Source organism: Sander vitreus, chromosome 10 (assembly GCF_031162955.1).
Source record: "Sander vitreus isolate 19-12246 chromosome 10, sanVit1, whole genome shotgun sequence".
In the NCBI taxonomy this organism is placed as follows: domain Eukaryota; kingdom Metazoa; phylum Chordata; class Actinopteri; order Perciformes; family Percidae; genus Sander; species Sander vitreus.
In genome coordinates, this window is record NC_135864.1 from 34,473,195 (window position 1) to 34,499,638 (window position 26,444).

Consider the following 26,444-nt stretch of genomic DNA (forward strand, 5'->3'; position numbering starts at 1 on the left):
GTGTTTGGTTCAGCTAGTCCATGCAACATTATAGTTTGTTTGCAGGTAGTCTGGCTTTGCCACGGTCTGGCTACTCCAGATAGCATTTGGGGATGGGAGGAAAACGTGCTCTGGTTTAAAGGCATTTCGTTAAACCAATCAGAATCATCATGGGCGCTGCTAAACTCCTCACAGAGCAGCTACAAAATATTTGTGCGAGAGAAAACTCAGATTGGACAGATAGTCTAGCTAGCTGTCTGGATTTACCCTGCAGAGATCTGAGGAGCAGTTAACCATAGTCCTCACAAATCCACCAGAGGTTAGAACGCCAACACAGAGACAGAGGAAGGAGACAGAAACATGCATCTGACGGAATTTCCTGCAGCCGAACACAAAGGATATAGACTAGTTTGCAGGTAAACGTGATTCATATGGCATTTTTTTCTCTTATATGTTTCCCACCATCAAGGTTTCCTATTTCCATGTATGTATAAGCTGCAATTGTCCACTTTGGGGAAATCATATTATGAGCAATAATGAAGTCACCCAGTAAAGCAAACTAATCTTAAATCTTTAATCTTTATCTTAAGTGCAGGAAAACTGCCGACAGCTTCTTATTCGGTGGCCAAATGACGTCCGGTTTGGTAAGAGAACAGCCACATTTCGTGTTGTGCAACCTGTACCATGATTCCATGGTTTGTCTGTGTTTTCAGGGTGCCAAGTGATAAGGAACTTGCAGGTTGAACTGTGTGTATGTGTGTATGTGTGTGTGTGTGTGTGTGTGTGTGTGTGTGTGTGTGTGTGTGTGTGTGTGTGTGTGTGTGTGTGTGTGTGTGTGTGTGTGTGTGTGTGTGTGTGTGTGTGTGTGTTACCTGGGGAATGGCTCTGGAGCAGCTTCTCCAAGTGTAAAGCATCACAGCATACTCATGTCCTTCCTCCAGCATCTCATTCTGCAAAAATGGACAAAATACAACATTTTACAATACAAGACATCATTCATTCTTAATGCAGTTACAGCAAATATGTAACTGGCAAAGACCTTTACTTTATTAATCTCTTACTTGTTCTTGTCTTATACTTGTTTAATATGTGTATGTCATGAAAGGAAATTTTGCTAAGGCACTCAACAGCACAAAACATTTCCAAGGTCTCAGACGAGTCACATATTCCAGGATGAATAGGGCTTGATAAACATATCTTCCATTCAGAAGTAGGTGAGACAGATTTCTCAATCACTCTGGCTAAAGACAGGAGGGTCCTTAAATAGAACTCAATGGGACTTCCTGATTAAATAAGGTTAAATAGAGCTCTACTTCCCCTCTTTGCCAGTCAAATCCCACTCTCCACTTATTCACCATCAGGGGAAAGAGGTTTAGTGGTCCATTGCCTGCCTGCCTCACCAGTGTGTGAGGGATGTGTGTGTCTACATGAGTCTGTGTGTGTATGTGTGTGCCCTGCCACAGGCCTAGCCAAATCCCTAACAAAAGAGCCAAATGATAATCAATTCACACAAAACAAGGCTCTCTTTAAGGGAGTGAGGCTGCTTCCCACAGTCAGTGTTGTGTTCACTGAAAAGGGGAACAGCAACTATTCAAGATAGACAAAGAAAATTGATTCAACCAATCAGATGTAAAAACCAACACGATTCCAAGACATGGCATGTGCTGTTTTTTAAAAACTGGAGCACATTTCTCACCATGCTGGAGTGGACTGTAGCTTGCTCTATATAGCGGGCGATGCCGGTCACAAATGCATTCCTGTCTTCAAAGTTGGTGTCAAAATTAGCCTGCAGAAGGAGGGAGAAAAGAGTCAAAGGGGTACACTGAAAATAACTGGACAACTGGGGATAATTGGTGGGTGGCGGTGACAGCGTGTGTGAGTGTGTACCTGGTACATGATAGAGGAGGGAGGGGGTTCGATGCATGGCTGCTGGTCCGGGAGGGGCAGCTCCTCCAGCAGGTCCACATTGGACAGGGCATCCTCCAGGGTCACGTGGGTCGTCATGGTAACAAGGCGTCACTCACACAACACCCCAGTCTGAGAGAAACAGAGAAAGAGAGAGTGAGGATATGAAATATGGTCAAAAAAGAAGCTCCCTTACAGAAAGACAGAAGATGCAAAAGGGGACTAAAAATGCAACCAGGGGTACTTGTACCCTAGGGGGTTATTCTGCTATGGGGTACGTGGAAAGATTGTGTAGTAGATATGATTAAATAGAGAATACGATTTGGTTAAATAAATATATCCACATTTTGAGTCAGAACAGCTGAACATTATGTGTACCAACTAAGAATGCAAGACAAAAATAATGAGCAAGCGAGAAGAGAAGTTAAAGCAGTTAGTTCAAAGTAACAGTAAAAATAATTGAAACATTTTGCTAAAAGTAATTAAAAAATGGTTGAAATAGTTAGCTAAATACTTAGCTAAAAGTAGTGAAAGGGAAAAATGGCTGCCTAAACTGGGACACATTTAGAATGCTTATGCTTACAGCTGTGAAATGGTTATAGTCAGATGCTGCAATGTTAATGCTTTTCACTTAGGAACAATACGCTCAATATGCTGTTGACGTGTCTAGACTCCACTTCCTCTTATAAAACGCTGTTTGGGTATGTGGTGCAGTACGTGTTCACTCTGCACCTGTATCCTCTCCCATTTCACTATATGTCAATGTCAGACCAATGCTCAGGGGGAGGGGAAGGTTTCCTTTTTACCTTTTTATTTGACTAGAGGCATATGTGAAGCGTACAATTCTTGAAATGCCCACACCAGGAAATCTGATTGATTTGAGAGAGGCGGAGAACGGTCTGGCAGTGAATGACATTTGACAAACACTAAATGTGCTATCTTGCAAAGGCAGTGGACCCACTGGCAACTGGGTTTTTCACAGAAGCTTTAAGCGAGCTGATATTTTATACTTTTAATAATTAAAATAAATTTGGGGTGAATATATATACTTTCTTAAAATCAACTCACTTGTGCCTTTTTGGCAATTTAAAAATCAGATTTTGTACCTCCAAACCTCTGCTTGTAATTGCTTTACATAGTTATATTTCTTTTGCATTCTGGTTATCATGATCTGTATCAAATTGCTTTTCCATTTCTGAAAGTTTTAGTGTCTTTCTATGTTCTCATAATGGTGTTGCTTCCTTTTCTGTATTGCTTTCTTTGTCTCTGTAACTGACTCGATGTAATTGCAAACGAGGGCTGCCCCTCAATGATCTCTTTCTCTAAATAAAGGTTGAATGAATGAAAACCAAAAATATGAACACAGAATGTACATGCACCCCATGCTATCTATGGCTTAAAAATCTACTATATTCATTATCCTCCATCCGATCCTTCCTCGGAATAAATGGCGAAACCCCTCTTAAAACGGTAAAGCTATTGCAGTGCCCTCTTCCTCATTATAAAACACCAGCCCAGCCAAAGCAGTGTGTATGTGCCCACCCGTATATCATGTGCCTCTCAGAATTGTGTGTTTTACGTCTGACCTGGCAGACAGGGCTGACAGGGCAATAATCAGCTTAATATTCACAGCCAGAGAGAGCACAACCAGAGCTGAGAGGGCCAAGGGCCAAACAGCAAAAAGAAAAGAGGCAGATCAAACTAAATGTGACAGTCTCTCTTCTCCCTGCCATAGCAAGACAAACAGCTTGCAGTAACAGAAAAAGTGTTGCATAAAGTTCCATTTTCATTTGTCCTGGAAGTCAGCTAGATAGACAAACCTACCAACTTCCAAAACACAGTAATACTTCTACACACACAAGTTGCAGTTAACACATGTAACTGTCAAAGCAGCAGCATGTTGACACATAAAGCCAATGTGTAATATAATTATGTATTTTCAAAAGATTATGTTTCTATTTGTTTTTCTCTGAAATTGATCACTATCCCAATGACAAAGTCATTCTTGTAGCCACCGAGCCTACATAACACGTAGACAGGCGCTTACATTATACATTATTTAGACACATTGATATTGATCAAGCCCACATGCACAGGCACAATAATACTGTATGATCACAAATAGCGTGAAAAGGAGGTGGGTGGGGTTTCCTGTCACATCGAACTGTCATCGTTAGCATATGCAGAAGTTGTATTTGCATGAGATAAACTACCAGTCTTGAGGCCAAAATTTAGACAGATGGCTGAGTTATCAAACTTCTAATAAAACTTTAGTAAGCGACACATGCATTGGCACAGAAAAAGCCAGTCACATATAAATGGTAAAAAGTTAATTGAGTGAGGTTTAGTGCTTTCCTATGTCAAATCTATGTCGCTCTATCTTCTGTTCTGCCATTATGTGTATCAGTGATATTGTCAAATCTTATTATTCCAATGTGTAAGGCGCGCAGCATCATCAAAGACTGTTCTCACCCCAACCACAGCCTGTTGACCCCATTCCCATCCGGGAGGCGTTTCAGGTATCTCTGCACCCGAACCAGCAGGTTCAGAGGAAGCTTCTTTCCTACGGCTGTCACCCTACTGAACTCTAGCTCTGCATCCCGGTGACAATTAACCTACTAGCTAATCATTTTGATACACCGCAAGTTTGAAAAAGTAAAAAAGTAAATAAATGATACTGATGTACACTGATGAAGATGATAGGCCCTGTGATACTGCAACCTTGTAATGTTTTGAGTTAAAAAAAAAAAAAATCCTGTATTCTTTCCACTGCTGTGACTTTACAACCTGGATTCACACACACTCTCTGATTCTTTGAAGAGTGAGCTGGTTATTTTTAACTGTTCAGCTTATAGAAAATGAAAACTGCAGCTCGCTACAAGGGGTTCTGTCACGAAGACAAACATGCTCAGTGCTACTAAACTCCCATCTGTGCTTGGAAATACAGACAGGGACTGAAGCCTGGGTTGGCTGAATAAACTTTCCCACCCTGTACCCGACTCTGTTCAACAGTTGGTGTGTCTGTGTGTGTGCATGTGCATCTTTACAAAGCAAAGGGCCCCTTCATTCCCTTCTGGACACTTAGTAACCTAGCTGTAGGCCTGTTTTACACTGGAACGACCAAGTGAGACCACACAAGACAACTCTTTTTTAGAAATCCCACAAAGTAGTAGGACTTGTTCATCATCAATAAATATGCATAGCAAAATAGCCTCTGGCCAATTTGACATTATAACTAAGACTACTATACATGATGAGCTTGGGTCAGACCTCCTCATGACAGCACTGCACTAAACCATAAGGGATCCAAGGGCTTTGAGGAAGTGCTCAAAATATTACAACCCAAAAGAAGAATGGGAATGAGTAGGAAAAGTACCAAAATAGCAAAAAGCTGCATTTGTAGTATGTGCTGCTAGGCGTGTGTGTGTGTGTGTGTGTGTGTGTGTGTGTGTGTGTGTGTGTGTGTGTGTGTAAAACATCTTGCCTGAGAGAAAGACAGAGAGCGAGAGAAAGTGTCATCTCCAGGGTCACACCACTCAATGGGATCCCCCCCCCCCCCAAGGCAAGCTTTGTAATATATATTCATCCTCACAATAAGATGAGATCAGTGTGGAGGAAATCTTGAGCATTTAGACACACATGATCATTTACAACATATAACAAACATACACACGGACACCAGTCACATATGTGTTCCAGCAGCATCTGTGCAGTCTACAGTGTGTCATCATGTGCTCCTGCACACGCTGGCTGGCTGGTGAGAGGTATTCGACAGAATGATTGTCATTTCAGAGAACAGAGCCGCAAAACTGCTGTCGTCTCATGATCCCCATGATGTCACGCTCTCCTTTTAGACCAATAACAATGACCATCACATGAATAAGCAGATGGTCACATGACCAAGCTTGACATGTAGAGAGGATGGTAAACCAAAACCTAACATCACAAGCCTTTGAATTTGCTAAATATTCTTTGAGTTTATCAAAGTTTCTTACTAGATTAGATAGATTATGTGTGGTGGTACTTAGGATAGGGTGCAGTATCACTTATGTCAGAAAAAACATACAAATGGTTTCTGTTTACCATTGTTTGCCTGCACTGTTTATCTGTACTTCTCTTGTATTTGTCTGCTTGGTTGGTTTGGTTATTTATTTGGTAATTTATCCAACAGTATTATCAGCTGCAAATGGCTGATCATGATCTTGTTATCAGGTAGCTTATAGCTACATTAATGCTTGTAATATGGTACGATATATATATATATACACTACTACTACTACTACTATACTGCTACTTACAGATGTTACAAAACTAATTCTGATATAACTAGGGCTGTAAATGCTGGTAAAATATGCTAGTGCTTGCTAGATTTGCTTCACTCACCAGCCAAAAAACAACAACACACTAAGTGATCTATTGAGTGAAATCCACCAGCCACAGCTGCAGGTGGACAACAAAGTTAATTCCCAACCGTGGCTATAACTAGCCTAATGCTTATTTTCATTATTGATTACATTCTTTTCTACACATCGTTTGTTACATAACCGATTACTCGTTTAGTTTATAAACAACAGAAAATATCTATTCTCAGAGCTCAAGATGAAGTCCCAAATGTCTTGTTTTGTCCAATAAACCCAGACCCTCCATTTACAATGGCAAATTATCTTTAAGCACCAAATGTTAGTGATATCACTGAGGGAAATCAGTGATCACCAGGGATCTTCAACAAGGGCTCCGGGACCCCCAGGGGGTCCTCAGAGTCACTCCAGGGGGGCCTCCAAATTATTGTTAATTTTTGAAAGTTTTTTTCAAAAATTATAAAGTCTTAACATGATTCCAACATATTATTAGCAAATATAAATCCCCATTGATGGTAGACTTACTGGCCAATAGGTAATGTAGTCACTGAGGTAGCCATCCACAGATACAAGTCATCCCAAAGGATTGACTGTTTCACATTTGTTTCACATTTAAGGATTATCATTAAAACGTGATTTATAAAATCATGCCAATAAATATTAGGCTATTTAAATAGCTTAGTATTCTATGCAAAAAAAGGTATCTATAAATGCTTTGGGCTGCCCTAAAAGTTATTGTAGGACTAGATTAATATGCAACTTCATTTGATACAATATATGCAGTAGGGGGTCCCTGATCCGTCTCTCTTTCAGTTAAGGGGTCCTTGGCTAAAAGACGTTGAGGACCCCTGGTCTAGGTCTAGGCTACTATCGCTAACAGAAGCTAGCACATGGATTGCATGTCTGTCGCCCTCTTGGGGAGGAAGCCCTCATCTGATGCTCAGAAGCTTTTCTTCCTTTTTCCACCATTAAAGGGTTTTTGGGGTCTTTTTTTTCCATATCCAAACCGGATGCACTTTGAGACAAATTTGTGATTTGGTGGCTTTATAAAAAGAATTGAAAGAAATATGATTGGATTATTATACAGATTTGTTCCTTCAGTAAGGCTCGGTATTAGCAGCAGCATCCATAGCCTATCATTACATCACTGCTTGCTGGTGAGGGGCTGGAGAGTGCAACAGTAGCACATTCATGACCTACTCGAAGTTAGCGGATGGATAGAGTCCAATCACTAAATCGAACAGGAATAAGATGACAGTGAGCAGTGTGTCGAGAACGGAAGTAGGTGTACCTGTCATTTGTGTGTCATCAGTAACAGGCCTGCCTACCGTCATGGCTGTGAAAACGTCTAGAATGCATAAAACATGTTGTGTCCAGCTGGTCGGATGGGTTAAGGGGGCGATACAGGAAAAAGAAACAACCGAGTGACAGCTGTGATGTGAAATGGAGCCGAAGCATCATATTCATCTCCTCCATATATCATAGCGGACATCTCTTCTCTCTGTTATCTAGTCACACAATCGCCCAGCTCTCAGTGATCTTTCAGCAGTGCACTTGCTACACAAGAACCCTCTCCTCACCCCACCCATCTCAGTGTAAGCTACGATGCCGATGTAACGTTAAGCTAACGGGAATCCCATTCATGTGTCAGAATAATCCGCGATAAACCGGGACGCTCAATCTGGGATCACAGAGAGCGATTTCTCAGCGATCGACCTTATTATCTTATTTGTCCACGGACAGATAAGAAGTAACGGGAGTGATGCTCAGCGCGAGGAGGAAGAGAGAGAGAAAAAAAACGAGCCCTCCAGTCTCCAGCGCACATCACCAGCCCGTTCATCTGTAGCGATGCGGCTCCATCCATCGCTACATTTGCCACATACCTGTAAATTGCATGTCCGTCCAGCGATATCCGAAGGCGGGCGGACGGTGTCGCGGTGTGCGACGGCGATCTAATGTTTGCTGATCTTTTTTTCCTCGTCTTCTGTGCCGATTGATGCTCTAGTTTCGCCCCGTACCTACCCAGTGCTAATCCACCCCACACAAAGAGTAGAAAATGGCTGCAAGTGCATTTTCTTAAAGGGACAGTCACAGAGAAGTGAGTGAGGGTCTTACAATAGCCTACATCCATGGGGGTGATGGGTGATGATGAGGGGGCCCCCGACATGTTGATTCTATTCATTTGAGCTTTGATGAGTACTTTATTTAAATGTGATTTTATTTAATTTGTACCGGTGGAGAATGTATCCTGTCTCACATTAAAAGTAGTAGTGAGTGTGTGTGTGTGTGTGTGTGTGTGTGTGTGTGTGTGTGTGTGTGTGTGTGTGTGTGTGCGTGCGTGCGTGCGATCAAGTGATCGTTGATCCTTGGCATGAAATAAGCCAAGGAAAATAGAGGGTAGCCTATTGTCCTCTGAAGGGACAGAAAATCAAAAAATACTCTTCATATACGTATTACTGGCATTGGGTAGACATATACATTATAGAGTAGGCCTATCTGTGGTGCTCATGGTGGTAATGTTGTTTTGTTATACATGATTTTTAAAGATGTATGTTAGAGACAATGCCGTTTTAATAAAGAAAATGATACCTGACAGAATTAGTAAAGAGTAATCACAGACCCTTGGTAGCAAGATGTCATTGGGGCCATATTGACCCACTTGTCATTTTATTCTTAATTATTACTACAGTTTAAATTGTGTATATACCAGTATAGTAGAGATGGACAATATATCGATATTATATCGACATCGATATATGAGGCTAGAAATCATTTTAGATTTTGGATATCGTAATATCGTGATATGACACAAGTTTTGTCTTTTCCTGGTTTTAACCTTTAAACACTATTCGTTGCTATCACCCTTAATTTACTGTTTTCGGTCAAATTTGACCGGACAGTTTTAACTGCTCTTATTTTAACATAAATTACCAATAAAAATGACAAAAAGTGTTTTTAATTTTAAATTGTAACATTTATTGTAAAAAGAATCTTATTAGAACATTAACATCTACAACATGTGTGTGTGTGTGTGTGTGTGTGTGTGTGTGTGTGTGTGTTTCTGTGTGTACGTCCATGCATGTGTGTGCGAACATTGGTGGTTCACATGCACAAGTGGCAACATGACAACATGCACTGTGTGTGTGTGTGTGTGTGTGTGTGTGTGTGTGTGTGTGTGTGTGTGTGTGTGTGTGTGTGAGTGTGTGAGAGAGAGAGAGAGTGGGTGTACGTGTGTGTAAAGTATGATTCATGTGTAGAATGGGTACACAAGCACAGGAGAGTTGTAGGAGTGTGTGTATGGAGATGTCTTTCATCTCCTGGATGAAAATGATACTCTTTCCCATTCATTTCCTATGGCGGTCATTTTTTGACCATAAACAAAAAAAAGTGTGACCAAGTTGAATAAATCACTCAAAATTCAAAGAAAGTAGTCACTATGAATTGTATGTGTTGAAATGCCTTTTGTGAAGGATATCATAAGGTCTTGAGGCATATTTATGATACAGGGAATGTGTAAATCGGTCATTTCTGACTGGAACAGTGTTAGAAGGTTAAGGGCTGCATTACAGTAAAGTGTAGAGACCGTTAGAGCTGTTTTCTTATTTACATTTACCCATTTAGTCATTATATCCACATTGTTGATGATTATCAAAACTCTCATTGTGTTAATATTTTGTTAAAGCACCAGTTGTCAACCTTACAATATTGCAGCAATATTGACATCGATGTATTTGGTCAAAAATATTGAGTTATTTGATTTTTTTCCATACCGCCCAGCTCTACAGTATAGTATTTATTTAACTAGGAAGTCACAATGAGATTAAAACCTCTTTTTCAACATACTGTATTTAATCATTTCAAATATATGAGAAATACATGTATAATCCATATTTATATTATACCAGCACTGTATGCCTGTAGACTGCATGGATGCATCCAATGCATAAGTAAATCTACATCTGTGCTCATAACCCATGTGCTTTTTTTCTGTGTCGCTCCACTTTCCCAACAGCTGGCCCACATTAAAATAGACTGAAATAGTCATGTTGATGTGTGTGATCATGCTCTGGAAATTTTCTTTAACATATTTTGTTTCTCGTGTAGTGGATGTTAAGATCCAGCTTTAACTTGGTACTTAGTGTGTGTATATACAGTAGGTCTTTGTGGGCTGTTCTGGGCCAGAGAGCATTGCGTGGCCTGTAGTTCCATCTTTGGCCACTACACCTGCAGAGCAGAACGCTTGGCCTGGTTGACTGACAAACTGAAACTGCTATTCACCCCCAAATACATGCTACATTTGTCCCAGCAATGACAGTTTGTTATTAGCTTTTATAAATGTCCAGTTATGTGTGACCATATCTAAACTACAATTTTGTAGTGACTTTTAAAGGAAATTGTGCTGAATTTAGTGATGTTCTGTTAACGGGGGCCTTTTGCAGCACAAACACTGGGCATACTTGAATGGCAGGGAAGGGATTAGGTTTGCAGTGGTTTGAACAGTTCCATCATTTTAGTGCTAAAAATAGGCTGAAAATGTCTGACGAAAAAAACATGTAGAACATTTAATTACAATGGATCCATTTAATTAACAGTGGGTTAAACATAACAATCTCTTCTACCTCACCATTTGCTGTACAGAGACTTTATATAATATTTGAAACCATAATATAAACCTGCAGTAAGCAGCAGTAGCTGCGTGAATGTACTGTGAGAGCCTACTTAGGAATAGACTGTATATGCAAAGGTATGAAACAGATAAAGTGCAAAATCCAGGAATTTGAAACTGTCATATGTCTTGTAATCATCTTAATTGGAAGACACTTTTGAAAAACATTTGACACGCATTTGGTAATAATTCAATAAATAAATAAATAAATATTCTTATAGGTTTCAATCTCACATCTTATTGTCACAGGTCTGAGAGGGAGGCCAGCTGATGCAGGAGGACAGCAAAGCATGGACGATCTTCTGGTTTCTGACAATGACAACAAGAAAACCAAAAAGCATTATTACAATGACTTTTGCGTGTCCGTGTGTTTGTGAGCTAGTCTATTCTAAGAAGGTCAACTGACATAGACATCTTGTTTACTCTTTAGCTCTGTCTCTGTAAATCACTGAGCAATACGGCCCTACAAAGGGAAAAGACCTTAACTTTCTAGAGTGCCGAACTGAGAAAATGACTAAAGTTTTTTAGTTGTCCAGCCAAATTAATTATAGTTAGGACACTGGAAATCTGAAATAATTAGATGTTGTAGTAATAGTACATTTATCCACATCAAAAATCTTAAGCTCAAACTTGACTTTTTGACCTCTTTTTTAAAGTTACTGTGCTCTGCCTTTGTATTGTCTGCAAAAAGTGAGAAGTCACGCCACATTATCAATATGTGGTTGCTGATCACCATTTACAAAATCATTATAGTAACACCTGTATAAAATGTAGTGATCATGGCATATATTTCTCATGATTTACAATTATTTATAGCCATCTACTTATTGCTATTCTGTGCCCTAACTCAATTTGAGTGTTCCAAAACAAAGTCAAAGAGCGGTAACTGGTGTTACGGTGGTGCCTTGGTTTCTGCTGGGCTTTTGGAAGTTACTGTTAACTAATTTTATTGATTTATTTTTATCAACGAAATTGACCAAGATACTTATCCACATGATAAAGGATGTCTTGAATATCATTAACTCATATTCGAGCAAAAACATAGTTACTGCCTTTTGCCTTTGCATGGCAGAATAGGTCACACCATGATTAATGCAGATCATTCGTATTATAGCATACAAAGTACATATCTGTAACCAGGGGTGTCGGACTGGGGGTGTAAAGAGGACTGAGTACCCAGGGCCCTTATGTGATGCTAGAATGAATAGCTGTGAATGTGGGGTGGGGCCCATAGAGAATGACTTTCTACAGGGCCCAGAATTTTGTGCTACGCCCCTGTCTGTAACTAATAAATCTACGATACTATGTTAGCCGTTTTGTCTACTAGGAATCTGTTTAATTCCTGTGCCTACCTCCTTCCAGCACCACTCCATGAGTTGGTGGACGGCGTCTGGGGCCAAGCGTGGCTTCAGCAGCCTCAGGCCTGAGTTCAGGGATTCCACCACCTCACCATTGGTGCGGTTCTCATAAGGAAGACGGCCCTCGTTGTACACCTCCCACATGAGCACACCTGAGCAGCGGTAAACAGGGAGACTCCAATCGTTATAGAATAAACACATAGAGAGATGCGGTTTAAGTGATGTAGACCAGAGATCTTCAACAGAGGGTCCGTGACCTATAGGGGGTCCTCAGAGTTAGTAGGGGGGACAACCAAATGATGTGAAAAAACAAAAAAATTTTAAGAATTGGTACAGAAAAATACTTCGCACATCTACAACGTGAGACAGGTGTGTCGGAGGGGGACAAGCAGGTCAAAAGTTGTGAAGAAAAACTTACAAAAAATTCAAGAATTAAAATGTCTGAAATTATACATCAATATGAATTCAACATAATAATATCAAAGATGAATTTTTCTATTTGTGAAAAAGAAAAAAAATTGATTTACACATTGAAGATAAGCTTACTATAGGTAAGGTAGCCACTATGGTAGCCATACAGTTAAGCTTAAGGATTCACAGTGCTTTCCACATGTATGTTTAACATTAAAACATGATGTATACATAATATCCATTCATTTTCATTCATCCGGCCCAGTTTAATATGCAACTACATTTTATACAGTACATGTAGTAGGGGGTCCCCCTACACCATCTCTCTCTCAGCTAAGGGGTCCTTGGCCTAAAACACGTTGAAAACCCCTGATGTAGACAAACCAAAATGAGTTATTGTGTGTCTGCTTAATCATTTGCATGCTTTTGGTTGTTCCTTGTAAGCTCTTTTGCATAAACTATTTTGAATGATTATGACGAGCTTCATCCAAAGTGAGAGGACTGACTGACGATTTAATTATAGACTGCTTTGAGAGCCATGTGTTTATCCATTTAGCAGTACCCTCATACTTAAAGATTTGTTATTTTTGTCTTCTCAGATATTTATTACTCACCCTGATTTTTGTGTCAATAAATAGAAGTTGTAATTAAACATAATAATTTTTAATGCACTATTCTGCATCAGTTAGATCCAAGCAAGGCACAACTTTTGAACCCAGGATATTGTCCCAAGGAGCTGTCCATGCTGGGTCAATATGTTGCTTGCCTGTTTAAACTCCTGTTTTGGCGATGATCCTAACAGTATTAACTTCTTGGGAGATTACTGCAAATCCACTAGTTGGCATTGCTCCACAAAATGAGCTACCAATACTTACGGTCTTTGGCACAGGTGCACACATGTACAAAGAAATAAATCAATGACATATATGACATTAAAAAGGCCCCCTGTTTTTTACACTTTCATTCACTTTTTCTTCAGAAGTTACAAAAATGTGTGTCTTGAAATTGCTTCTGTTTGCTTCCAACTGTGGTTTCAATCATTATGTTTAGTTTCCAGTTTAGTTCACTATAGCAGAAAACACCAGAGTCAATGTGCTACCAGGGAAACCCGGATGATTTTGATGTGTAACCAGCCAGCAAAACCCCTAAGACCTGTTGTTTTCCTGTGCAAGCTTTACATGCAATCCCAAAATATATAAATGGTTTAAAAAAAAAAAGACAAAGGAGGAATGTTGCATGACTACAAAGACAGCAAGTGAGACGCTCAAACACACAAAATAAGTGAAAGACAGAGAGATCGACGGATGAACACACCGAATGACCAGACATCGGACTTGCTGCTGAACTTGCAGTACTTGATGACCTCAGGGGCTGACCACTTGACTGGGAACTTGGAGCACTGGGAGCTTGTGTACTGATCATCGAGCACAAACCTACAGTACGGAGAGCAGACACACTTCATTACACAGCAGTGGATGTAGGCTGACTGTTAGCTATAGCAAAATCATAATAAATATTGTTAGAATCAGGCAAAGGTGTATTGCCACAGTAAGTTACACTTACGAGGAATTTGCTTTGTGATTGGTGCATACATAAACAAACAAAAATATTAAACACTAATATGAAATAAACAATAAATACAGGTCCTGATGGACCGCAGCCTCCTGCCAGAGGGGAGAGGTTCAAACAGTTTGTGTCCGGGGTGAGAGGGACACAAACTGTTTTTGTAATTAAAAGATCCCACACAATATGGTGGACCTTACAAAGATTCTGTGAAAAGCAGAGACTGTAAATATTAACGGACAAAGCATCCGGTGCTGCAAATGCGGAAGTGCCTTAAACCTGTATTCTATCTGAATTCCAGCAGGGGGAGACTCCTTAAACCTGTATTCTATCTGAATTCCAGCAGGGGGAGACTCCTTAAACCTGTATTCTATCTGAATTCCAGCAGGGGGAGACTCCTTAAACCTGTATTCTATCTGAATTCCAGCAGGGGGAGACACGTGCAGTTGCAAAAGGAGTTCGGTTTCTGTAGAAGACCATGAGAAAGTGACCCACTTCTCACTTGATTTATTACCTCAGTAAACATTTTCATGATGAGTTTATGGTCTCAATCACTAGTTTTAAGTCTTCTGCAACACATTTTTTGAATTATGGTCTCGTTGATTTTAAAATCGGCGATAAAACAGGGGGTGTTTTAGGGCGTGGCTATGATGTGACTGCCAGTGAAAGTGTGTAACGTAACGTGGTTCCTCCCTCTCTCCTCCCTCTCTCCTCCCTCTCGTCTAAAATCATCACATCCGCAACCAGGATGACTGCGCTCGTAACGGCAAACTCAACGACTCATAGCAGATCTCCACAAACCAATGGGTGACATCACATATGCTCTGTCCATTAATATTAACAGTCTATGGTGAAAAGCATACCTGGTCATACCGAAGTCAGATATCTTCACCTCATTGTTCTTTGAAACTAGACAGTTCCTGGCAGCCTGCAGAAGAAAGAGGAACAGATGAAGGATTAACTATTTAAATCTGACGGAGCAGAGATACAAAAGTGTATCCTAAAAAACTGATTATATATGTTGGTTTACCAGATCTCTGTGGAGGAAGTTGGAGCTCTCCAGGTAAGCCATCCCCTCACTGACATCCAGACACATCCCCAACATCGTGTCCTGAGACAAACAGCCTTTCCTGGCTCGCAGGTAGTCTGACAGACAGCCGTTCTCCATGAACTCAAACACCAGACACATGGGAGAACAGTGGGTGCGCACGCCGTAGAGCTGAACAAGCTTACAATGGGACAATCTCCTGTTAAAACACACACACACACACACACACACACACACACACACACACACACACACACACACACACACACACACACACACACACACACACACACACACACATCAGCTGAGTGGTTCCTTGTGCCTGAACAATACGAAGCAACTTTATGGATGCACTTACATCATGACCCTTGCCTCTTCTTTAAATTCCTCGTCTGACATGCACTCTTCTCGTATCATCTTCACCGCCACCCTCTTCCCCCTCCATCTCCCTTCCAGCACCAGCCCAAACTGGCCGCTGCCTAACTCCTGACCCAGGGTCAGGTCCTCAGGGTGCACCTCCCACTGATCTGCTGAGCACAAAACAGGTGGTGAACAACAGCACTGATAAACTTGTTAGGATAAAATAACATAAATACTTTTTTTATTAATTATAATCCAGAGATGGGGACTCTAGTTTGAGCCTCGGACTCGAGTCGAACACACAGTGGCCCTCATTTATGAAACGTGCGTACGACCTAAAACAGGCGTAGGACGGGCGTACGCCGATTCCTACGCAAAGCAAGGCATTTATCAATTTGAACGTGAGCGTAGGCTGCGTATAAAATCTCACGTCTGGTCTGAACTCGTGTACGCAAGTTTTCGAGTCAGTGTGGACTTGCGGTGCAGCATATAATCAGTTTAACAGGAGAATGAGAAGTCATCAGCTCATCACTTATCAGCAATTGGTACAACAGTGCACACGTACGCGCATGGGCCACGGTGGAGCGCTCCATCGGATTGATTAAGGGCAGATGGCTCTGTCTTGCATCAGCGGGGGGGACCCTACTATACACACCAGAAAAAGTCTGCAACATTGTTTTAGCCTGTGGGGTTCTGCACAACATTGAGCAGGAAAACAGGGTGCCATAAATGTAGAGATGGAGCCAGATGACCCGATGCCCAGAGAGCAGTGTCCAGCACAGACCCAACTGGGGGCTATACGAATGAGACAGGATATTATTCCTCGCTTTTAAAAGGTATAGTATTATGTTTGGCAATGATATTCAATACAGGAAACATGACGATGCACAACATTTTTATTTATTCTTCAGGTTTTCGTTTCTCTTTTAAAGTGTCGTTAATGGCCACAAGTGAACAATTAAAAAAACACGAGTAAAATAAAAGACACTGCATAAACTCCACTACTGTGTGTTTATTTAAATATAGGTACACCATGTAGGCCTAAGAGATTGCAATATAAGCCTGTATATTACTATTAAGACTATAGCATACATATGTCAAGGATGTATAAATTAAATAAACTTCAGCTGGAGTCTGATTTACTACAGCAACACTGTTGACTCAGAGACTTTAGACTTGACTTGGACGCTAGCTCAGAGATGTGTGAGCATCTCTGTTATAATCAAAGCATTATGGAAGTTGCAGTTTTGTTGCACAACACCAAACAGTCAGATAATTGTCAGGGTGCAGTTAGTCTCGCAATGCCAGACCTTCCACCACAGAGCTGCAGAGGAGGGTCTGGCTAGTCCACGCAGCATTCTGGGATGAGAGAAAAACGTGCTCTGGTTTATTGGCATTTCTTTAAACCAATCACAATCGTCTTGGGCGGTGCTAAGCGGCAGACAGAGCCACGGTGCCTCTGCTAAATAGCCTCGGGAAGAAACTTGTTTTGGTGAAATGTGTATGTTCAAAAGTAGTTTTAGTCATGCAACGGGCATCCGGCCGAAAAGAATGACATCCGGTGAAATTTCGGGCGGCACCAGAGCAATCCCGGAAGTGGAAGGTCACGGATATGACTAGAGTGTAGTGTCCTGAACGCACCCTGAGAATATTTGTGTATAGAACCACTAGAGCATTAAGTTTTGATTGTTTTGAGCTCCAGTTCAACCAGCTGACCCATTCACACAACAGTACATCCTCTAACCTTTTGAGTGATCAGCAATGTCCTGAGAGCAGCCTCTGTCTTGAGATACAGGGTGTCTCAAACGCGTTATCAGGCCTGCCACACAGATGACACAAAGACATAATAAAAGACATTTATTTTTTTAGCTGAGCTTCCTTTTGGCATCTGATCTATTTGTGTTAGCAGTGTTGCATGTGGAAAGCCAGCACACTTACCAGCAGCATTGTGTTGGTGGTAATAGATGAGCTCAGGAATGGTGCTGAACAGGTACTTCTCTGCCAGGTAGTATGTGGCCTCTCCCATTTCTGTCTGTCTAATTTGGTAATGTTTCACTCTTGGATTCTTCTCCCCATTCGACCTAAAGGCAACAAAGAGATGCTTGTATGACATGTGTTTTTTATGTGTTAAGATGTGTTATGATAAAAATGTCACTGATTTCAAGTCACATTCATTCTAAATATACACCAGGCATGTCAACCTATTATTAGTCATTCTGGAGCATCTAAGGATTTACACAAATAAGCAAGTATATTTGATCTATGTATATTTAGCACCATATTATCTGCTAATCATAAGTCATAATTTGTACCGGCTAAATATGTGAGAAGGAGGCGACATTACCCCGCAGCTTTGGTGAAGACTGACACTGTGTAGACTCCTGCCTGTCTGGAGTCACGCACCATAAATGAACCTTCTTTCCCCTAAAAGTACAAACAACACAAAATCATCCAAATTAAATAACATATTTGTAACGTCAGACATGTTTATTGATTGTTTGTTTAAGCTGCAGATAATAGCAGGACCGGCCTAGCAGTCATTTTGAGTAATGATGGGGATAGGTGTTCTGCTTCCCGCTAGCAAAGCACTTCACAGCAGGAAATTCAACATTGGAGGAAACATTGTGGTTGTGAAACATTTTTTAGGCCCCATGTCTTGTCACTATCTCAATGTGCAGGTGCATTTGCATTATTCTTTGCAAATGTGAGACTACTGTAGGTGGCACAGTCACAGCAAAAGTGCACTGCATCACACGGGAGCAACATCCTGTTAAGTATCACCAGAACTATCATTTGGAGTATGTTTTCTGTCAAAACACGGCCGGAAGAATAAATTAACAGAAAGGGAATAATCTCTGGATCCAATGTTTTTTACCTGTTTCATTAACAAAACCTCTGCTTCCCCTCTGGTTATGTTTTTGTTGTACCATCTGTTAGAAGACAAATCAACCACAAATAAATGAGTTGTATAGAGGGCAGGATGGATATGCAGAGAAGAGAAATTAAATCAAACTCACTCAAATCTCTGAAAGTTGTTGCTGGATTTTTCAGCCACGTAAGTACTGGGTACAAAGCCTGTGTTCCTGATGAGGGGTGAGGAACAAATATTTTTTAATCATAGACTTATAATTATCCTTTCTATTGAAAAAAGTGCTATTGTTTTCAGAAAAAAGAATTGTCTTTATTGGGCCCTACCCCTTGTCATCCTGTACGGTCCACCAGTCAGAGTGGGAGCTTTTAATAAGGATGTACTCCTTGTCTTTCTGAAGGGGCAGGTCATCGTCTCCGAGCGGTGTGTAGTCCTGCAGGGCGATAACCTTCCTCTGTCCTGCGTCTCGCAGTCCCATCTGGCAAAGATAAAAAAGAAAAGAAACTGCATCTAATTACCTAAAAAAAGAAAAAATGCTTTACAGCAGTGACACGGGACCAAACACCCCATAGTAAAGGACTTTAACTAAAACGTCACATATTACGCTATTTGGGTTATATTAGATTGAGCAACTAGCATCACATTGTCAGCAATCGTGAGATATATGACCAATACAAGATAACAAACTGAGCTGCAAAATAATCTTCTGTGCCCAGACCACATGTGCATTGGTATTGGCAACAGAATACATTTAAAAAAAGTAATTTGGTCTGACGCCTGTAATTTGAACATTATTGATTAACACACAAATCATATGTCATATGTCAGCATGTTGGTGTGTTTATGCTTCAGAAGGTACCTCTGGATCCGGGAGTTGAGGAAGTGGCTTTTTAGAAGCTGTGGAATTAGAAAAAATGCAATCAGAGAAATGGTGATTTTACATTGGATTCTGTAGAATGCTAAATGTAAATCAAGATATGCCTTAAGCACATGTAAGAAAACTCACATTACATTATGTACTTAAGATTGTTTTTAATCTACTTGTAATGTAGTGTTATATGGATGAGACAATGTCAGAATAAATCAAATACACAAATTAGACTTAAACCCTTTTTGAAAATATATGAGAAACAAGAAGAAGATAAGAAATAATACAAACCATAACCAACTGGGTCATATACATGACACCCTGGTGCCAGTTTCTCTGTTTGTTGGCAGCATTTCCATTTTCCATCCATCCAGAAGTTTGGATGGTATTTCGCAACCAAATTGTTACGCTTTGTCTCTATATCAGACAGAATAAAAGAAATATAGTTTGAAATATCAAGCTTATGAATTACAATCAAGGGTTCACAATAATTTCTTATAACAATGGCATAGCATAACGTGGTAAAAATTGCTTACCCTCTTTAAGAGCTTTGACCCATCGCTGACGGCAATCATTGTCTGGGGCGAAGATGTAGAGGTAGTGGTTGTTGTGAAAAACCTGTAGAGACATTTTCATTTAAGAAAATACTGCCTTTGTTCTTGTGTTATGTCACACTTATACTACATGCTTAATCGTATGCATTCAACTTACTGTTTATAACACTATATTTAATTATTGTGTATAACCTCACCTGAAAAGGGTACTTATAGCTGCACGGTATGGGGATCTCACTACACACAATCTCCACACATTTGATTTTGGACAGCTCGATGCAACCTTTCAGCATGGGCTTTTTCTGAAACAACATGATCTTAACTTTATGTGTGCTATACACACCATGGATATGATTTAAATGATAGTTTCCTCTTAGGCCAACTTTACAAATTTAGCCTTCAGATTGCATAATTTCTCATTTAAATCCAGTGTATTTGTAGATTAAGTGCATTCTTACCCCGGGGCGGCGTTCAGAATACTTCAGGTCTTGGGTGTCCAATACAAAAAATCTCTCTTTGTAGTTGCATGGTGAAGTTTTCTTCTTTTGTTGAGATTTTTTAATCATAGTTCCCTTCAAGATCACCCTGGGGAACATGGTAACGGCTATGAAAAACACTGCTAGCTTTTGGCTCACGGAGAGAGGCAAAGTACCTGACAGTGACAGAAAAAAGATGATATGATGATAACTTGATAGAAGCCCTGGAGCTTCCGGCATGAACTTGTTACACTTGGTAAACCACATCCTACGGCTGAAATGGGTTGTGCTTATGAACACAATCTCACACACACACACACACACACACACACACACACACACACACACACACACACACACACACACACACACACACACACACACAGTACACTCACATGTACTTTCACTAACTATGTTGCAATAAGTCAGTGTAGGGTGTGCAGTAGGAGGGGGATTGTTTAATCTCTGTACTTTTGAACATTTTCCACCAAAATATGCACCTTGAAGGTTTGCCTTGTAACGACACAAAGTTTTGTTAAAAATGTAAAGATTGGACAAGGGTGTTAATTTGATAAAGAAAATGAGAGCATAAACTAAATGTTACTATGAAACAACACCTATTGAACACTTCAAACTTACTTGAAAACAAAATGACTTAACTACTGTGTTTTAAAACTGAAAGAAGAAGATAAAGAAGATTCTGGAAAGGTGTTTGTGTTATATAATGTTGGCTTGCCTGTATATATGTATGATTTGCCTTGTTTCTTTGATTAAGCCTCACTGTCATCATATCCGTCTCTGATTACACACAACCCTTGTTAGTTGGTTTTTGTCTTTTTTATCGATGATCACAGACAAATAGAGACAGACAATTGTGCTGGGATTGTTCAGGCTATGTGAGAAAAACAGTGTTGATTATAACTTATAGAATTGGTTCCACAACCTTTCATGAAGGAAAAAAGGTGACTTTTTGATCTGGTTAAAAAACAATACAGTTTGAGTGTAGAATTTGAGAACGTTAAAAAGTTAGAAACAAAAAAAAATTCATCCTCACAAAACATGGAGAATGTAGATGGCTGCTATAGCACCACCATCAGGAAAAGTGTTTCTACAATTCAGTCTGCATTAAAATAGCTGATCTGGTCTGGATCCATTTTCACTGAAGGTAAGGAACTTTTTGTTGAAAAATAAAGACAATGTCACAAAATCAGGGTCAAGGATTGTTTTTTAATAATCCTAGTAATTTCATAGGGGTAAAAGGTTCAAGGTTCAAGGTTTTTTTTATTAGTCATGTATGTGCACAACAATAACAGAAGTAGTGATTGGCAATGTAAATCTCAGGCCTCAATGCTCATTAAATAACTATGAGAAAAAACACACAAGTAAAAGCAAAATCTGGATCTATGAGAAAAAAAATAGTGCAAGTTAAGATACAGGGCTAAATTATAAACAAATAACATATGAATGAAGTAATATAATGATATGATAAATGTGTGTAGACAGTATTGCAAATGAATAAGACCGAATGTGAAAGAGTGTACTTTGTAGTAATGTAGGCCTATATATGAATAATGAGAAGTACATTTTGAACTGAATATTTGTATTTCCCAAATACTCATTGAGTTGTATTATGAAATTAGTACAACATTCAAATTATGAAAATTCAAATTTCACAAAAATGTTTATATTACTAAATTTCAAAATAGACTTCCAGCCTCTTTATGAAGGAGCCTGTCTGCTGTGGATTGGGAAATGTAAATGCATTTGGTCCAATTTGAGCATTTCTACGATGGTTACAATGTCATTAATGAACTATAAAAGTGTGTAAAGTTTTAATTTAATTTGGAGATATGACAGAATAAAAATGATGGATTTAATATATTCATCATCGTCATGTCTAGACAGCAGTGTCTGAAAAGTTATGCTGGCCTGTCTGTAGGCCTGTCACATATGACTGACTTAGAAAAAAGATGTGATTCTTAAGGTGAATTGGGACTGTTTTTTTAGTTTAGTTTAGTTAATACCCATTTTTATAGCATGTCTTTTCTTAACAACTAATATATTTAAGATGTCCATTTACATAATGTCTGTATTTTCAATTCTTTTATCATGAGTTTACTTTTTTAAATTTACCTCAGGCAGCTCTTTTCATGATGTTTATGTCCTGTTAGTTATTTTTCTAACTCTGGAAATCATTTTGTGCTTCTTGTTTGAAAAGTGCCTTAAAAATAGACTGTTAATATTATTGTCATCAATCATTATTACAGGTTTTTGTTTATACGAAGGCAGTTTTCGCTTAAAACATCTTTGTATAGCCTAATGCAATGATAACAAAAGTGGTTTAAATAGGCCACTGCGTCAGAAATTACTTTAAGAAATGCACTTTTTATTATTAACTTTATAGGGGACAGAATGTTTTATAATCACAAAGTATGCCGTAAAAAGAAGCTTACCTTTTACGTTGTATCTCTACCACCACAACAATTTTGAAGACGCAAGCTTTTATCAAATAGTACAAAATCAACCTAGATTTCGGTTAATTAAAGCTAGAGGATCTTAGTTCTACTGCCAAATACTACAGCCAATAAGCGGCTAGTTTGTTTGTCCAATCCTCACGACCAAACATTGTCACGTTCACAGAGTACGGCCAATGGAATTGGGACAGAGGCGAACGTTGATGTCAGTAAATGGAAGGCGCAAAGCTAGCTAGTCATGAGCTAATTGTACGATTAGATACATCTGTGACATTTCTTATTTGAAGTCTACATTCAGCAACTAAGGAGCCATTTAAGGGGTGTGTAAACGTATCATCGCTTTCTTTTCATTCGCAAATTTTGTCAGTTCGTGGTACTGACGTAACTAAGCTAGTTAGCAGAGGTTAGCAGAAGTAGCTAGCTAGCTAACTAACTAGCTAACGTTAACGTTACTGCTATACCAACACTAGCCACATATTTAGCTCGCTAGCTAGCTAGTTAGCTTCGTTTTTCTCTATACCGCAGTGGTTCTGCTGTCGCCTAACGTCTGGTTGTTTAGTTACACAATCAACAAAGTGAATCAATATTTCAGAAATTATAATACATTATCTGCTCAACAGAGCCGCTAACGTAACTAGCGTCGCTCGCTTATTACGTTAACGTTATTGACATATAACGTTAGCAGGCTAACTTTGTTTTTGCATAACGTTAACGCTAAATTATATGGGGAAGATCTTGCTGCTGCTACAAATGGAAACAGCCAAATGTTGCCTCGATTATCTACCAAAGTGAATATACAAATATACAAGTTATTTCCAGAGGTGGAACGTAAAGTACTTAAACATAGCTCATTTCTGCATTGAACAGTAACGTTAGCCGAGTAACCTAACGTTACGTTATTCGACTCTACAACATGTAGCTAGGCTAAATGAAAAATACTGTTTTTAACTGCTTTGTTTTTTGTGACAACTCAGTCACAGGTTAGTCTATTGGTAATGAGTGCGTGTACCCTTTACTCGACTAAAAGCACGTGTTTGTTTTTAGACATGTAGCCATAGCATGTCACATTAGCCTGACCTTTTGAATAGTCGTAATATAGCCTGTTTTATGATAGCATTGTTACCTTTATGTAAAGGTGTAGACTCCTTCTGTTATTACTGTTTTCAATTACTTGTAAACATATCACAATGCATGTTACTGTTAACAGTATATAGAGGAAACCTTAAGTGGTATTTTAACTCACAACTGGCATACACAATTAAACTTATTTCTTATTTAAAAAGGGGGAGAACTTGTTTTGTATTGCTTGGGAAGGAAAAAAGACTGATTAACACTTTTTGTTACCGTTTCAGGTCAGCATCATGAGTGAACCACAGCAGGTTAGTGCCCTGCCTCCTCCACCTATGCAGTACATCAAAGAGTACACGGATGAAAACATCCGCAAGGGTCTTGCTCCGAAGCCGCCTCCACCCATCAGAGACAGCTACATGATGTTTGGCAACCAGTTCCAGTGTGATGACCTCATCATCCGGCCACTGGAGAGCCAAGGCATTGAGAGGCTCCATCCTATGCAGTTTGATCATAAACGGGAGCTTAAGAAGCTCAACATGTCCATTCTTGTGAACTTTCTGGACCTGCTGGACATCCTTATCAAGAGCCCTGGCAGTATAAAGCGTGAAGAGAAGCTGGAGGACTTGAAGCTTCTGTTCGTTCATATGCACCACCTGATCAATGAGTACAGGCCACATCAAGCCAGGGAGACACTGAGGGTGATGATGGAGGTGCAGAAGAGACAGAGGCTAGAGACAGCTGAGAGGTTCCAGAAACATCTGGAGAGAGTGGTGGAGATGATCCAGGGGTGCCTTGCCTCCTTACCTGATGACTTACCACAGATGGAGGGTCCAGATGGGGATGGGAGTGTGTCTGCAGCAGCTAGTGTTAGTTGTTCTTTTGGGCAGGCCCCCAGGCTGAGAACAGAACCAATGGATATAGAGGAAGCAAGGGCAAGCTGTATGGCAGCAGGTCACCAGGACAAGAGCGTCCATACTTCAAAGAGGGACAAAACGTGGGACAAGGATGCGGCCATGTGTAGTATTATTGATGAAATTGCTTAAGTATTCTGTTGAGTAGTTTCTTTTTTTTGTACACCTAAACTGTGTTTTTTGTATGCTGTACTTAGAGTAAGTATGACAAAGTTTGCTGTGTTTTCACTGGGCCTGAAATCTGGACTTGAATGGTATTTTGATTTAAAAGCCATTATGTAGATAATATTAACAGTTCCTGTGAAGATATTTGAAGAATGTAAATATTACACAGATCAACTAGGGTGCCAACTTTCAGTTTTTGTAATAAAACCAATAAAGAAATTTCCAAATGCAGTAGGAGTGTAATGCTATCACAATAGTGTTATTTAACCTATTTTAGGGAAACTGCTAGCCTGGCTATCACCAGACCAAGCTCAATCTTTTAAGATTGAGGGCGAAATCTAATCGGTGGCAGATCGGGCTGGGTTTACCCAGTCTAGGAAACTGCATCATATCAGAGAATTTCATGTATTTCAATCCATTTATGTGTCGACATTCCATTGTTTTCACAAAGCATCTAGGTCCTGTCACACACTGCACACTGTTTAATCTAGTGAGATAGAAAGGTCGGTATGTATAGACTGTAGTTACAAAGTCACTCCACCCTAAAGCCCTTTCACTTTTGCTTTTCATGAAAGCCCTTATATGATATAACCACTGTTTTGTTGCCTTGTTGAAGTTTCTTTGTTTTAATGATCTATTGATGTACCAAGCATACATCTCCTTAATTTCCCCATTGCAACAAAGAGTCAAAAAGGGTGTACATTTGGATATTGAAATATACCTGCTTATGTGACAATAGGCAGTTTCACCTAGTTGTGTTTACATTAATCCAGTGAATAATCTGACAGGGTGTTAGCCAAATGCATTATGCACTAATGGAGATTAGGCAAATTTGTGATTTACGTTTCTTTATATACATGCTATATAAAGCATGTTTTTCGCACGGGGGTATGTGGTATGTTTGCGGCCCTCTGAGGCAGCAGGCTATAATAATGTGAATCTACGACGTGTCTGTCTGGCTACCTGTAGGCTCCGGCCTCATTTCACTGACCCAGAATGGCTTCCATGAGACAGATTCCACCTGACATGCACTGCCTTGTGTAACAGATTTCCAGAGGTTTATTTAATACATTGGTCTGCTTTGCAGCATTGCCAATAACAGCAATTTAGGCCTGCTTGTGCAATTTGCACATCTACAGAGACTTGTTAGCTCTTTTCTTTTTAACATATTATGTTGCCATGTTTGCACGTGGCCTATTCTTTCAGGTATGTAAGGAAAAACTGGGGATGGACCTATTTTACACAGGCTATGGGACGAACACGACTGGGTTTATGTCATTCTGCCACCCCGCCCCCTTACTGTTACCCTCTGCTGGGATTCCCTACCCCGCGACAGGGTCATTTCCATATCACTCTTTAGTTTAATGATTACTCCATCGACTAGACGCACGAGACTATCAACTCATGT

The 26,444-nt window shown here is 39.9% G+C and overlaps 3 protein-coding genes and 1 long non-coding RNA gene across 6 annotated transcripts in view; 2 read left to right on the forward strand and 2 right to left on the reverse strand.

Annotated features, from left to right (window-relative positions):
- cyfip2 (cytoplasmic FMR1 interacting protein 2) overlaps positions 1 to 8,294 on the reverse strand; it is a 32,012-nt gene extending 23,718 nt beyond the window's left edge. The window contains exons 1-4 of the mRNA XM_078261261.1: positions 8,126 to 8,294; positions 1,867 to 2,016; positions 1,676 to 1,765; positions 852 to 929 (exon numbers count right to left, since the gene is read on the reverse strand). Coding sequence (XP_078117387.1) covers positions 852 to 929; positions 1,676 to 1,765; positions 1,867 to 1,983 — 285 coding nt within the window. The 5' untranslated portion in view covers positions 1,984 to 2,016; positions 8,126 to 8,294. The remainder of the gene's footprint in view (positions 1 to 851; positions 930 to 1,675; positions 1,766 to 1,866; positions 2,017 to 8,125) is intronic.
- LOC144524784 (uncharacterized) lies at positions 51 to 4,831 on the forward strand. Of its 2 annotated transcripts, none has more exons than XR_013502642.1 (3): positions 51 to 395; positions 570 to 623; positions 4,327 to 4,831. It is a non-coding gene; the product is annotated as an uncharacterized LOC144524784 (long non-coding RNA). The 2 variants fall into 2 exon arrangements; XR_013502641.1 differs by having other exon boundaries at positions 4,368 to 4,831.
- A 1,776-nt stretch (positions 8,295 to 10,070) lies between the features above and the next one.
- Positions 10,071 to 20,631, reverse strand: itk (IL2 inducible T cell kinase). Of its 2 annotated transcripts, none has more exons than XM_078261264.1 (17): positions 20,398 to 20,631; positions 20,137 to 20,241; positions 19,922 to 20,003; positions 19,677 to 19,802; positions 19,377 to 19,414; positions 18,844 to 18,995; positions 18,666 to 18,731; positions 18,524 to 18,578; positions 17,993 to 18,072; positions 17,587 to 17,729; positions 17,393 to 17,467; positions 15,647 to 15,815; positions 15,271 to 15,487; positions 15,104 to 15,168; positions 13,992 to 14,110; positions 12,261 to 12,418; positions 10,071 to 11,217 (listed from the first exon to the last, which is right to left on the reverse strand). In XM_078261264.1, the coding sequence occupies exons 1-17, from the start codon at positions 20,533 to 20,535 to the stop codon at positions 11,152 to 11,154; spliced, it is 1,854 nt and encodes a 617-aa protein (XP_078117390.1). In that variant the 5' UTR covers positions 20,536 to 20,631; the 3' UTR covers positions 10,071 to 11,151. The 2 variants fall into 2 exon arrangements, with proteins under 2 accessions (XP_078117390.1, XP_078117389.1); XM_078261263.1 differs by having other exon boundaries at positions 15,647 to 15,818.
- Positions 20,632 to 23,048: 2,417 nt separating this feature from the next.
- Positions 23,049 to 25,267, forward strand: med7 (mediator complex subunit 7). The gene is made up of 2 exons (XM_078261265.1): positions 23,049 to 23,209; positions 24,242 to 25,267. Exon 2 carries the CDS (start codon positions 24,251 to 24,253, stop codon positions 25,001 to 25,003), a length of 753 nt encoding a protein of 250 aa, XP_078117391.1. The 5' UTR covers positions 23,049 to 23,209; positions 24,242 to 24,250; the 3' UTR covers positions 25,004 to 25,267.
- The last annotated feature ends 1,177 nt before the right edge of the window (positions 25,268 to 26,444 follow it).

What these genes read in the sequence shown, in the direction of transcription:
- itk (XM_078261263.1), bottom strand. Translation starts at nt 20,535, where the DNA reads ATGTTCCCCAGGGTGATCTTGAAGGGAACTATGATTAAAAAATCTCAA. An exon ending in CTCAACTCCCGGATCCAGAG is followed by an intron (nt 18,996 to 19,376) that starts GTACCTTCTGAA and finishes TATCTTTGCCAG; the next exon opens with ATGGGACTGCGAGACGCAGG. An exon ending in ACTTCCTCCACAGAGATCTG is followed by an intron (nt 15,169 to 15,270) that starts GTAAACCAACAT and finishes TTTCTTCTGCAG; the next exon opens with GCTGCCAGGAACTGTCTAGT.
- med7 (XM_078261265.1), top strand. Translation starts at nt 24,251, where the DNA reads ATGAGTGAACCACAGCAGGTTAGTGCCCTGCCTCCTCCACCTATGCAG.